Here is a 13,759-nt window from a genome sequence, read left to right as displayed (position 1 = left end):
TGTGTGTGTGTGTGTGTGTGTGTGTGTGCGCGCGCGCGTTTGTATGTGTGTGTTTGTGTGTGGCAGCTCACATGACGTGAGCAGAAGAGGGGTTTTATGGGTTGAGTATGAAATACAAATGCTGTGTGGTCCACCAGGAAAACCTACACCCACACGCTCCTCAGCAAAAGCGACTCCGACCAAACAAACAAACAAACAAAAAATCCATGAACTGAACGAATACACACACACTGTTACACTCACACTAAAGCAGCACAGCACAGAGACAGCATGGCAGCTATGGAGAGCTCCCTTAGGCTCCAGAGTGTCAAAGCTTCAGGTCTTGGTGTGTTTATAAGAGGCTGACAACCTCTTCCTGTATCCCATGCCCCAAGCTCTGGACCCAGGCTAAGACCATAGCACTCCACACCACCAGCACCAGTGACTCCTCTCCACCCCCAGCTGACTGAGAGAGCAGACGTGGGAGGGAGACTCACATGGGGGGAGGGGGCAATTCCAGAGCACTTTAGCCCACTTCTCTCCTCTGCAATGTCACGCCAATGTAAACTCCCATTTCCTGCCCGGGACACTGCGCGTCTCTTTCGTGGGGAAGGATGATAATCATGGGAAAAGAGCAGAGACACCTAGCTGGCCACGCATGCGCGACAGTATGTGTACGTGAATGTTTGTGTATGTGTGAGAGAGAGAGAGAGAGAGAGAGAGAGAGAGAGTGTGTGTGAGTGTGAGTGTGAGTGTGAGTGAGTGAATGAGTGAGTGAGTGAGTGAGTAAAGGCTCCAGGGACACACACCGGAGCCCTGGGCTGGGTGCTGGAATGTTAAACACATGCTTTATGGTATGAGCAGCAGCCACTTTTGGTAAATTACAGTGAAGGCTCTGGCAGTGAGGAGCACGCAGCAGGGAGAAGTTCTCCAATTTCAGAGCCAGACATCTCATTATCCCCCAGGAGCAAGCCTATGAGAGTGCATATTTACTCCTCATTTCACAGTAAAGGGAAAAAAATATGCACTCCTAAATATTGCTGCGGCTCGCGCTACAGCAAGCCCTCTGTGAACTGGCAGGCTACGGAAATGTCGTCCCGACACATGGGCTTCAACATTTACTTCCATTCACGCTGGAGTCAGAAAGTTCCTCTGCCTATGTATTTTTTCAAGGAGCAAGATCTGTGATGCAGATGTATGAGGATGTAGCTCTGTGTTCTTAAGAGCTGTTCCCCTCAGCTCTGAAGCAACAGCATCGTCTAATTAACCTTTCCTCTGGGCAAGCTGCAAATCAACTACACGTAGCTGTTCGCTCCCATTTTACGCAGATGTTTTCCCTTCTTTTCCTGGAGCTGCCGAGGGAGTGAGTCGCACTCCAGCTGTACTGTGTAGAGAGCAAATCCCATTACATCACACTTTCTCCACAACCACAGCGAGACTGTAGCCAGTACCCCCACCGGACCTCTCTGCTCTTGCGGGATAAAGTGCATGTCAGCATGTAATGTAGGTATTCCTGGGATTGTACACATCTGTGAATACCCACATGACTAAGAGGGAAGGCTGTGAGTTGCCTGGTTAGAAAGTGTTCTGTTCAGCCATCGGGTCTGGGAAGACATGAGGAAGAACTTACCTCATCCTCTGTAGCAATGCCTTCTCTAACTGGGAATTATGGAGATGATGAGAACTGCAGTGCTGCAGGTCTGATGGTGTCTGACTCACTGTCTGGATGCCACTGTTCACGGTCTACCTAATACACACCTGCACCCTTTAAACAGATGAGGTGTGCAGAACTTGCAGATGATAATGTGCAAAACTGAAAATGGATTTAAAGTAAACACCTTCTATAGAGTTCAAATACTAATATTCAAATACTTTTGAGCTCTCTACATTTCTACAGTCTTTAGTGCTATGGCTGGTACATCAGTTATGTAACTGAGTTATAACCTGTTGCCTGATTTACTGGATATATAAGCAGAAAAGCAAAAGATTGATAAGTTCTTGACAATTATTTGGATAAAAATTATATCATGATAGGGATCTGAAATTTTGTAATCATATTTTGTACAGCACAGTTATCAGACCTTTCAGACCTGATCTTTTTTCATAGGGTTTTGTGGATGATGTCTGAGATGTATAGAGTCTCTCTCTCTCTCATTATATATATATATATATATATATATATATATATATATATATATATATATATATATATATATATATATATGTATGTGTGTGTGTGACTCTGATCAAACTAATCCAAGTTCGGACTCCTTAAAAAAAGACCATTTTATAATCTATTTTTGAAGTCAGCTAACTTGTCTTAAATAGACCAACGTCCTTCCGAAGGAAAAAAAAACTGATCTGGACTCAAATTAGTGGTTAGAGAGCAACTTCACAAACAGCATATACAGTGTGGAGCCCTATGCAGAACTTCCAGTTGGAAAATATTTATGCAAGGCATTCCATTGGTTTGCCTCTGAGCAATAGCATTGCCTGTACAGACGAAAGGCAGCTTGAATTAACACAGAGCACTTCCATGATTTACAGACTGCAGTGGCACACAGACATGTTTATGAAGTGTATATAGAGAGGCATCTGCCGCAATGATCACACACCCATTCACACAGACGTATTAAGAACACGTTCTGAGTCAGCGCAGTTGTGTTGGGGGGGGGAGCGGATGCATGTGCACGCGTGTTCACACACCCAGTTGTCTAGATTGGGTGTGGAGGTGGGTGGCTGGGTGTGTGTGGATAAACATGTGCATGAACATGAAGCAGGTGCACACAGTTGTCCCTGTCATGTCACAACATATTCACCTGTTCAGGCAGCAACCATATTTACAAATGTAACACTAAATGTGCAGTGGATGCTGAATCACCTGCGCTTACAGCAGCTCACAAACGCAGTACTCAGCAATGCAGCAAAGTGCCCACTCTGGTCATTTTTTTGCATCTAACCGTAATGAATCAGTTTGTGACTTCCTCACTTTCAGGTCTGAACGGTAGGTCATGTCAGGTCATGTAAGTAAACTTGCAGCAAGACCCTTTTTACAAACATAAATTATTTTATTGGATACAAATCATTCAAAAAACCAAACACATTAGAAAAATAAGAAAATGCAAGATAAAATATAGACTGCAATGTCCACAGCCCATTTTGAGAAGGCAAAAACTGCCAATTTAATGACAAACTTGTATCTTAGGCATTAGATTTGTATATTAAGATGGTCCCAGCTACTTTCAATTAGCTACATAACTTCTCAACAAAAAAGAATACTGGAGAATCACATCCGAATATCAACAATAAAAATGAGGTATTAGAACATTCTTTAAATTACTAAGGGAAATTTTGCTTTGGTTTAGAACAATAGCTGTACTTCAGTTACGACCGCACAATATGAGCAACACACCATATCACGATTATATTGCTACACACCGATTATGATATGTCTGGCCAAATATTAAAAGCACACTGGTGATCTGGTGTGACATGGTTGAAAAATGGGGTCTGCATTATTTTAACTAACCTTATTATACATTTGCTGGATCATATAAATGCTGCATCAAAATATCAAGCAAACCCTCATCCTGAATCTTGAGGATGATCAGGCTGTCTGCAGCACACGATAAAAAGCTGTGTGATTTGTTCAAGAGCTCATGTGCATATTACAGACTTCTGCAATATCAAGACTGCAAAGGTCAATACTGTGATAAAGAATAACAAACGATATATTTTGCAGCCCTAACTTCAATACTGTAAAACATAAGAGAATGTTAACACTGTATAGTAACTCGGAGTGCATTACAAATCCCTAGTCCCCAAACACTAGAAAATAACAATGAAACGGAAAGGATTGTGATGTGCATGTGTAAAAGCTTTGGAAAGAGCTTGAAAATTGAGTTTTAATCTTATTAAAGAAAGAAAATATACATTAAATCAACCACTGTACTGCATATTCTGGCTTTACCAGACACATCAATGTGAGAGATATCACACCTGTTAGAATGTTGCTTCTACGCCATTGACAGCTGTCCATGTGTGTGAGTGTGTGTGAGTGTGAGTGTGAGTGTGAGTGTGTGTGTGTGTGTGTGTGAGTGACACATACCCTTCCCCAGTGAGTCCAGCCCCCTCTTACAGCAGATGTCTCCTCTGTGGAACTCCAGAGGATGAGCACCAGCAAGTCTTCAATGACTCGCGGTGAACCCACACACCTCCTTCATGTATTCAGAGGGAAGAAACCATCCAGGCCTTTGGTATTATAAGGTCAGACTCTGTTTAACTGGGAAGAAGTGTTTAATTGTGGTGTCCTTTTCTTACACCAGGTTTGTGCCTGCATGCTGTCAGTGAGGACCCTGGACACAGCTGCAAGACAACTTCACCGTTCTGCACGCCTGATGAAAGACGTGCGACGCGGCTCCCTCACGCCGAGTGTGGACAGCCCGCAGACACGTGCTTCTGCAGTAGCGACATGCGGCTGAAGGTGCGAGAGCAGGTACTGCACTGGTACTTCTTCACCTCCGCGTGCGTCTGCAGGTGTGCCCGCAGGTTGGAGCGGTCAGCAAACGCCCGGTTACAGTGAGGGCAGGAGAACGGACGCTCGCCTGCCAGAAAGCAAACACGGGCGTGGCTTAAAGTCCTCCCTGACACATTTAATTCACTTCAGCGTTTAAGTGCACATGGCTCAAAGCTCATACAAATTCATTACATTAGATTTACAGCCTTGCATTATTCCTAAATGGGCCCATTCTCCTTGGTCTAAGGCCCACTGACGAGCTTAGTAAAATACCCCACGAGACTATCAGTAGTTAATAAACATCACAAGACAGAGAGATTGAATCACTGATTCAGCCCGGCACTGAATAAAAGTACACAAAACAAGGGGCAACTCAGCAGGACGAAAGCAAGCATTCACAAGCATTCTGGATGCCCTCATCACAATGTTATCCAGATGCGGCCTGCTCCCCCTCTGCCCCCTGATAAGATTAGCCCTGCTGAGCCCATTGTTAAGGATGATGTCAACACACAATAAGTGATCAATGAAAAGCCATTCTGCTGAGAGCTCTCTCACATGACCATGTTTACCCGTTCAGAGGAAGTGTTAAACTAATCAGACCTTTGGAGTGATGGGCTTTGAAATGTAACCCATCACAAAGCACAAAAGGCTGCACATTGTGTATAGGAGGCATGTAGAGCACCTGCATAAACCCAAGCTACTAAACATGTCCTGATGATAAAGCAATAACCCATTTGAGAATGAAATGGGATCGTTTTAAATGACGTGGATTATGGAAAATGCTATTAATGAGCTCCATGCAATTCTAAGGTACCTGTGTGTGTGCGAATGTGTCCTCTGAGCAGCCACGGTCTGGAGAAGGCCTTCCCACAGGTGGGGCACACACAGGGCAGTGTGTGCGAGCGGATGTGCATCTTCAGAGCCCCAAGGCTGTTATACTCTTTGGGGCAGTGCTTGCAGAAGAAGGGCGGGCGTGTGGTGGGCACAGTCGTTTCTCGCTGCTCCTCAGTGGGTCTCGGCTTGCTCTTGCTGCCACGACGGCTTCTCGGCTGCTGGGGGTGGTAGGTGTCTGTGGGTTCGGGGCTGGGAGGGTCTGAGGTTCTGCCTTCATCCTCCTCCCCACTGCTGCTGCAGCTCAGACTGGAGGGAGAGCTGAGGTCCAGTGGGCCCTGAGCTGAGGACAGGCCAGACAGGGACGCAGGGCCTTGCAGCTGTGGCACCAAACTAACATCCCACACCAGCCCAGCCGTGAAACAAGCCACAGGGAAATCACTGTTGGCTCCAGGAAGCTCTGAAAGTGGGTATCGTTCAGGCAAAATATCTGGGGGTCAGAGAGAGATCAGATCTGAAAAGCATGTCATTCTTATTCAGCTGCAGATGTAATTCATGCATGACGATTAAATCCAGAGGGTAAAATTACGATATTAATTTAGTTGGTTCTGTTTAATTTAACGGGAATATATGTTATAACAGCTAAAATAAGTTTGCCCAAACACATGCACATGAATGCGGACACGACAAGAAGAGAATTGACACACCGAGTAAAAATTCATTTTACAAACCAAATAAGGAACCGTAAAAAATGCCTTTCATACCCACACATTTATTAAAATGGACGAGCCACAAGCTTTTTTAAACGCCAAATACGACAAATCGTCAAGTATATTATCTATAGCGCTCTGAACCTGGTAAAAGTTTAGTTTGCAAGTTTAAACGTTGAAAACTCACCATTCTGACATTCCAATTCGCTATAGTTTGGCCTTTTGCTGGTGAAGTACTTCTTGACTAAGAAAGACCGAGGCATGTTGGTCTTTCCAGTGTCACTAATCCAGCTCTATCCAGAAGTAAGAGCTCTGAAACTGACGAAACACTAATATCTGCGGGTGAGAGCAGTATCTTCAGCTAACGCACCGACCCTGAAAACTTCCAGTTTGTCGTTATAGATCACAGTGCACCGAGCAGTACTTTAGACTACAATTAGCGTCTGTGCTCATTTTAAAAAAGCGTGACATACTATCTGTGTATACGGCCGCTTAGACCCGCCCTTGAAGTACTGCCTACTGCAGTCCCTGCTGTCAGAGCTCAGCATGCTGACTTTCTGGATGTTAAGTGAGAAAGCTTAGAGCGATTTTCACACGTCAGACTCATAAGTGAAATGCCCTTGTTTAATTCTCACGAATACCTGTCAAATTAGTTATCTCAAATTCCTCGTAGAGCCGAATCATCGTGTGTAAAAAGGCAGAGAAATGTTCATTGCAAACATAAAATCAACTCCAAGAAACGTAGGTGAAGTACCATCGTCTTCTATTTGTCTACGCTCACAAAGAAACAATAAATACTTAACTGTCTATAGTGTTTGAAAACCTTTGTCCTGTGCAAGAAAACCACAATCACAATGCCTGGGTTTTAAATTTTTGTTTTTTGGGGTTTTTTTTTTGGGGGGGGGGTTGCCCCTTAGGAAAATGAAAAAAAAAAGATTATATCATCCCTATTTATATGCCTTTTTATAGTCAAAATTTTCGACCGATGTCAGTAGATCGTCCTGAATAATAGATGTTAACAGATGTTCAATGGAATTGAATTAATAGCACGATGAGAAGCGTGGTTTAGACACGCCTCGAATGGGTTTGAAAATGGCGCCACCTTGTGGTTAAACCGCGTTTCGTTTCTGACATTATTTCTTTGCAAGCAGGTCTTTATATGGTACTGTATAAGCATTCAAGTAGAGGTAACCATTCCAGCTTCAAGATGAAAATGCATCACACATGTATGTCATTTTAAGTTGTCTAATATGGCATCTGCGTGCTTAACACTTCTAACTGATTTTCATAAGCATGTCGATAGTATTCACGATATTCAGACATGACAAACATGATCATTGTTTTGGGGTTTTTAGTCTTATGAAAGTCTGTATTCTCAGTGAGCATCAGGTAGCAAGATCCTTGCTATCTTCCCTTCCAAGGAGGCAATTAGATGCAGCTTTCTGGCTTGATAAAGGCTCTGCCAGGACCAGGGCTGACTGCAGGATTTTAACCTAAAGAGAATGTGGAACACTATACGTAATACTTAAACAGCTGAAAATATTCACATTTGTGTACACATGAGCAGGTGTAGCATACTATTATTTTTAAATATTTCTGCAGATAGTAAATTTGATAAATATTAAACATCAGGGTAAGATTTGTTGAAATACATAACCAAGAAGAACTAAATGTGTTCTGCATCTGACCACAGTGAAGCAGTGATTAAGGCCTTGTTGTAGTGGGAATATAGTGGTTTATTGTATTGCTTTTGTGTTGTGTATGTTATTGTAGTGCTGATAGTATTGCATACATAAAAAGCGAGTTAGCATGAGAATAGGGGTGGTGTATAATTGTTCAATCTTATCTGCAAAGGGCAGGTGTAATTGGATTTTTATTCCAAATAAGAGATGCAAAATGTAGTCAACTGAAGACCCAGACTATTTTATTCATCAAACAGAATCAGTTGTACTCTTGCTTGACTGGAATTTAAAAACTGCATGTACACTGACCTTGTAGGAGAAAGATTGATTAACCATAATGTAGAGATCACTAGTGTAACCACTGCTCTATGAAAGGCTGTGTAGAAGGCAAGAAGTAATGCACAGCCATTCAATAAACTGAATCGCTAGTTAGGGGCAAAGAGGAAATGTTTGAGTTCAGAAATGTCTATGAGAAACTCCTGGCAGACTTAAATTAAATAATTTATTCTTTCACCTGGTTACTACTGTCCTTCATTTCCAGTATGATCATATAAGGTAGAAAAAGGTTTCGGACGAGCACAGAATTTAGCTACATGGCCGTCTTTAGAATTTAATTCGCATGGAGTAATTAGCTAGAGTACGCTACACATCCATATAGCCGAAACGATACACTTACATTTCTAGTGCAGTCGAGCTAGATTAATAACCTTTATGAAACGTAATTCCTCGCTCGTGTGAACGTCTGTGATGTTATCTGCTGCGATATAGCGTTAATAAAGGCTTCATTATGAGTTAACACAACTGATTTATAATATACTTCTATGTTATAGATCAGTGGTTAACACTTATTCTGTAACTTTAAAGAATATCTAACTATATGTAAGATAACTAAATAGCCTACTTCTTATCTATTTAATGACGTACACTGAGCAGCGGAGAAAAACTTCGTGCAACGAGCTTCAATTCGATTCAAACTGACAAATGAGTAAATGAGAACTGGAAGGACGATTTGCTGGTTGGTTGGTGGACATCAGTTTGTTTGGGAAAATATCGATGGTGAAAATGTTCACTGACGCCCCCTCTTGAAAAGGGTCTAGAACCGCCCCCTAGTTGGGACAAAGCAGACAATGTGATATGCAGGTCGGTGAAGACGGAACCCGCTCTCTCTCTCTCTCTCTCTCGCTCTCGCTCTCTCTCTCTCTCTCTCTCTCTCTCTCTCTCTCTCTCTCTCTCTCGCTCTCTCTCTCTTTCTCTCTCTCTCTCTCTCAGATTTTATATCTCTCAGAAATTATACTCTCTCTCTCTCTCTTTCTCTCTCTCTCTCTCTCTCTCTCTCTCTCTCTCAGATTTTATATCTCTCAGAAAGAGAGAGAGACATGATTAAGAGTATAATTTCGAAATAAAAAAGACTAAAACTTTAAAAGTGAGTGTATGTTATCTCTGGAGATAAAGCACAGTGCTTTGTAATCAGATCTTACTCCAATAAACAGCGGGTCATTAGAGCCCATTGTTAGAACAGGGACCTGAGTTCCAGTCAGCAGTGTTCCCGTTGCCAGAAACTGAGCAGTGATGAACGAGGAAGACGAAGACATGGGTTTACAAACTTCACAGCAACAGATGGGCTGCAGTTTTTAGACACTTATACCTTGATAAGTGGCCAGAGAATGAAGGAATAAAATAATTGTTGCTAATAAAGCAAGTGATGAGTGTAACTGGGTGATCGTCTATCTATTTAGTAGAATATGTGTGGAACTGAACCCCAAGGCTAATGTGCTTTACAGATAATAAACCTTTGAAACCAGCCATGCAAAGTAGGTCCAACCTATGTGGCCTATTCAACCCCTCAAGAAAATAAATTGAGCTAATGTTTAAGTCAAATTATAATCAAACAAGGTTGTTGTTTTTTTTTTTTTTTTTTTAAACTGAATACTCTTATTTTTGTTTACAGTTTCAAAGTGGTGTCGTGTACCACTAAAATACATTTATGATTTTAGTGATACACACCCACCAACGTGGGTTTTTCTCCATAGGCCTGGCGAGCCTTTTGTTACGGCGGTGTTTTTGAAACACTTCAAAGAAAGATTTTACGGCGGTGATATATTTTTTCTGACGTCATACTCCTTGGTTCACTAGAAGCGAGGTTCTTTGCAGTAAATATAGGCTACGTCTATTTTCCTTAAAAATGTAGATTTGTATAATACAAGGGGCGCTAGTGGTATTTACTGGCTCTCCTGACTGTAACGGCACTGCTGTTTGCTATTTTCAAATTTCTATAATCCGACTCCTGCTTTTTGCAAAGCTCAAAGCTTGCAGCTGAACTGGAATCAGGCACACCGTAGAACAGTGTAATTTATTTTAATTTGCCTTTAATCATAGTAACCGTTCCTTGCACAGCTGTTGAATGAAAACGCCCTTATAAGCTTGCGACGTGCGCCTCGTTGGTGTTATTCCCATTGGTTTAGCTGGGAAGTGGGTTGGGTTATCCAGTCCTTGGACTGTTGTCGCCACGATCAGCTGTTTGTTGTGGATGAATAGCTTTTCCATTAGAGCGCGAAGAACATTTAAACCGAAAAACAGAAAAACATAACCTGAAGAAAAGTTTCAACTGCAACACAAACCCAAAGATTCTGTCTTGAAATTAGCTCCTGCGGGTAAGATATTGTTTCGAATAGGTAGACAGAATAGATAGAATCGTGTCTATTTTATGCTTGTTAACTGCGTTAATTTATTTAAGTTTAAAGTCAGCATTGCAGTTTTCTGGAACGACATAATTTGCAAGCACACGTGTGAGTTCTGCCTAAATTTATATAGATCTAAATAAAAGCGAATTTGACCCGAATTTGTTCAAGCCTAATGTGGGCTAGTACTGACTGTCATTGGTCGTTGTTAAGAGGAAAGAGGTTTCTTAATAGACTGCCTTTAATTTTTACAGTTATAATCTGCTTTTGTTGTACTGGCGCTTTTGTCCTATATTGTTCTGTAGCAATTGGCGCAAATGGACGTGATATTTTACCAGAAACGTTCACGCAAACAGATGACTTTTTTCAAACCTTTAACGCATCACTCGCTTGGGCTGGAACCTAAAGTGACGTCAAAGTTGATGGGGGCGTGTAGCGCTGCCCTTTGTGCATAGAGTTTGTATTTAATTGCTGGGCTTGTTTTCTAGAATATTATTGTTTAGTGTATGTGTTGTAAAATGAAATTGGTCACTTAGCAATGGATTAATATTGTTGTTGCTAATTCGAGCCTTAACACAGTAACAGTTAAGGTAAAAGAAACACTAAAAAGGCGGTTATCCCCATTCGTAATAAAGATAATTGATTGATAATCGCCTTCTGATAATTAATTGCCAAGTAGGTCTCTGAGATGTTGGAGGAAATTTAGATATGTTTTTAAATAGCCCCTAGAGGAGGAGAACAACAGATGGACTAGCCGTGGGGGTGCAACAGTGTACTGAGATTATTCTGCTTGATTCAGTTTAATTTATTCGCAGACATACGGATATGACAGCGGCTCTTAGCTGGCTCTGCTTGAACACATGGACTAGAGAACTATAGAAATCATAAATATTGTTCTAAAACTGTAATAAACACTGTAATAATACATAGTGAGAAACAAAGCAAAATAAGAACATTTTTAGTTGTAGTTATTATTTTGCAATAGGCTATTAGTTACTCATGTTACTGCAGGCACTTATTCAGTGTAATTCATTATCTTTATCGAATTCATGTTATTGGTGTTTTATACAACTATTAATATTCTCCCTCAAAATCAGGCCTAAAATATTACTGATGTAGTTTTTTAGCCCAAATGTAGCTTCAAGCAAATGCGTGTGACCACATCAATGAACTGCACAGTGCCTGTGAGTTTTGTGCAGCGCTGACCTCAATTTGAATTGTGAAGTCTGGAATAAAAGATAAAAGTAGCTCATCCCTTTCCTTCCTGTGTTTTGTTTTCCTTGCTGGGTGAGCTATACTGATGGCATGGTCTATCCTCTTTTTTGTTACAGGCTTCAAAAGCTTTGGCGAATAAGAGCAAATAAGCTGATCTGGTGTGGTGTGTTGAAAAAAAAACCTGAAACTATTTATTTTTAAAAAACAATATTTATTTATCATTTTATTTATTTTATTATATTTTATTGTTATATTATTGTATTATATTTATTTTATTATAATTCTTTATTTCCCCCTTTTTTCTATAAAGTGCAGCTCACATGAGATGAAGAATCAGACTGCTTTGCAGTCCCTGAATGAACCAGTTTATGCTCTATGGAGCAGGTCCCCTACATAGATGCGGCCATGTTTAAAATAGATTTAGTACAGAATATCTGATACATCCAGCCCACTAAGCGTCCATATGATGGCAAACTGGAAAAAAAATACTTATTGCTCCTTTAAACGGCAGTATATATGTTATGACTTCTAACAGTACGCCAGGATCAGATTGACGGATACATTTCTCTTCCTCTACCAGGCCTGTGGTGAGATTTCTTCACACCTACCATCGCTTCTACCAAAGAGACAAGGACACAGTCCAGCATATATACAAGAACAAGCAATAGGAAAAAAGAGGTCGAACCTCAGCTATGTTTCAGCGTCTCACTGACCTGCTGTTTGGAAGCCTGGGCAGTGCCACTCAGGAATCGGCAGTGCCCAATTCTGGAGGTTTGGAAGAAGAAGATGAGGAGTGGCTTCTTGTTAGTATACCTGGTGGGGATCCTTGTGACGCCACTCACACAGCGCGATGCATATTACAGCAGCTTGGCTTAACTCTCACATAAAATACGCTAAAAACAGTACTGCTTTAAGTTAAAAATTTAACAAGATATGTCTTCACCACAGCAATGTTCTGTAAACTTACATTTTTGCTTTGTTCTCACATACTTACAAATTTAATGTAAGTAAAGGGAAGGCATTAGTTTATGGTAGGGCGGACCTTGTTTGGCAGAACCAGGCAAATGCTTTGAATCTCAGACAAAGCATCTTCATTTTGGTTTTAATTATGAATACATTCAAATGCACTGAAGGATAAAATCAGCTTGTTATTTCATTGAAACTGGCTGAATTTTCATAGCCCTGTAAAGGTTATAGGTAAGATTCTATTGGACACATTACAATTGCAAGGATGTGTGTCGATACACTAATATATACACAGATATACTGATTATATATATTAATATGCTGATGTTGATGTTATCCTTGTCACCTCTCAGTCTCACTGTTTATGTGCAGATGGAGAGCCTCTAGTTGAAGTGATCCCTGTTCCCTCCACCACAAGTGTGTCCAGGTCTGTCCAAGATGCAAACTCTACAAGAGTCACAGACAATCTGGTCAGCAGTAATAGGTGACTATGCCAATAATGTCAGATAAAATATACTGTGATCTGTAGACTATTTGCTTCTTTGCAACACATGTTTATAATCATTTTTTGGGAGGACCAGTGAATAATCAGTGGTAATATCTTATTTGTGTGTCCTATAAAGCATGGTAGATCCAGGAGTGCCTACTGGTCAGGGCAGTGGCCCGGTGTCTCGTTTTTCAGTGCCACAGGCCAGAGTGGTCCGGGTGGGGAGACGTCAGTGGGCTCAGACTCGAGCCGAGCGCTTCCGCCTGGGCCACCACTGCATTCAGCGCCAGAATTGCGTCCACCAGCGACTTCCATGCCCCACCTCCCGCACACGTCCCATGATCCTCCACCAGCCTGGCTACCGCAGCTTCTGTCATTGAGAACACACAGCACGTGGCACCTATATGAATGGTGCACTGAACAAATAAACACAACTACATACTAGAAGTGCATCCTAGTAGTCTGTTCCACTGTGGGGAAATAAAAAGTTTCCTAAGAAATATATTTTACTTAGTGTTTGCAATTTTCACAAATGCATATTTTCCCCACAAATACAGGTTATGTTAGTCTGTATTTTAATGCAGCTATGATATTGACCCAGAAACATTTTACTTGAGTCCTGTGGCATAGCCGGTTTTTAAATTTTATTTTGCATCATGTATTTAGCCTTAGAGCAATAAAATAAATCAAGTGTT

The 13,759-nt window shown here is 41.4% G+C and overlaps 2 protein-coding genes across 4 annotated transcripts in view; one reads left to right on the top strand and one right to left on the bottom strand.

Moving 5' to 3' along the window:
- tp53inp2a (tumor protein p53 inducible nuclear protein 2a) overlaps positions 1 to 13,759 on the top strand; it is a 24,511-nt gene extending 10,752 nt beyond the window's left edge. Inside the window, exons 1-5 of one of the 3 annotated variants that reach the window (XR_014119388.1) lie at positions 4,043 to 4,179; positions 4,305 to 4,474; positions 12,192 to 12,427; positions 12,950 to 13,061; positions 13,201 to 13,759. Coding sequence is in view for 1 of the 3 variants with exons in the window: in XM_035520265.2 (XP_035376158.1) it covers positions 12,304 to 12,427; positions 12,950 to 13,061; positions 13,201 to 13,444 (480 nt within the window). In the remaining 2 variants the exon portion in view is untranslated. Of the gene's footprint in view, positions 1 to 4,042; positions 4,180 to 4,304; positions 4,475 to 10,174; positions 10,370 to 12,191; positions 12,428 to 12,949; positions 13,062 to 13,200 lie in introns of those variants that run through there. The other 2 variants (XR_014119389.1, XM_035520265.2) reach the window with 2 other exon arrangements.
- snai1a (snail family zinc finger 1a) lies at positions 2,220 to 6,826 on the bottom strand. The gene is made up of 3 exons (XM_027001899.3): positions 6,224 to 6,826; positions 5,310 to 5,816; positions 2,220 to 4,583 (listed from the first exon to the last, which is right to left on the bottom strand). The coding sequence occupies exons 1-3, from the start codon at positions 6,297 to 6,299 to the stop codon at positions 4,402 to 4,404; spliced, it is 765 nt and encodes a 254-aa protein (XP_026857700.2). The 5' UTR covers positions 6,300 to 6,826; the 3' UTR covers positions 2,220 to 4,401.

The sequence above is a fragment of the Electrophorus electricus genome, chromosome 22 (genome assembly GCF_041902795.1).
Source record: "Electrophorus electricus isolate QZ-2024a chromosome 22, ASM4190279v1, whole genome shotgun sequence".
Classification (NCBI taxonomy): Eukaryota; Metazoa; Chordata; class Actinopteri; order Gymnotiformes; family Gymnotidae; genus Electrophorus; species Electrophorus electricus.
The sequence above is the reverse complement of the archived record's forward strand: the minus strand, read 5'-3'. Positions and strand labels throughout refer to the sequence as shown.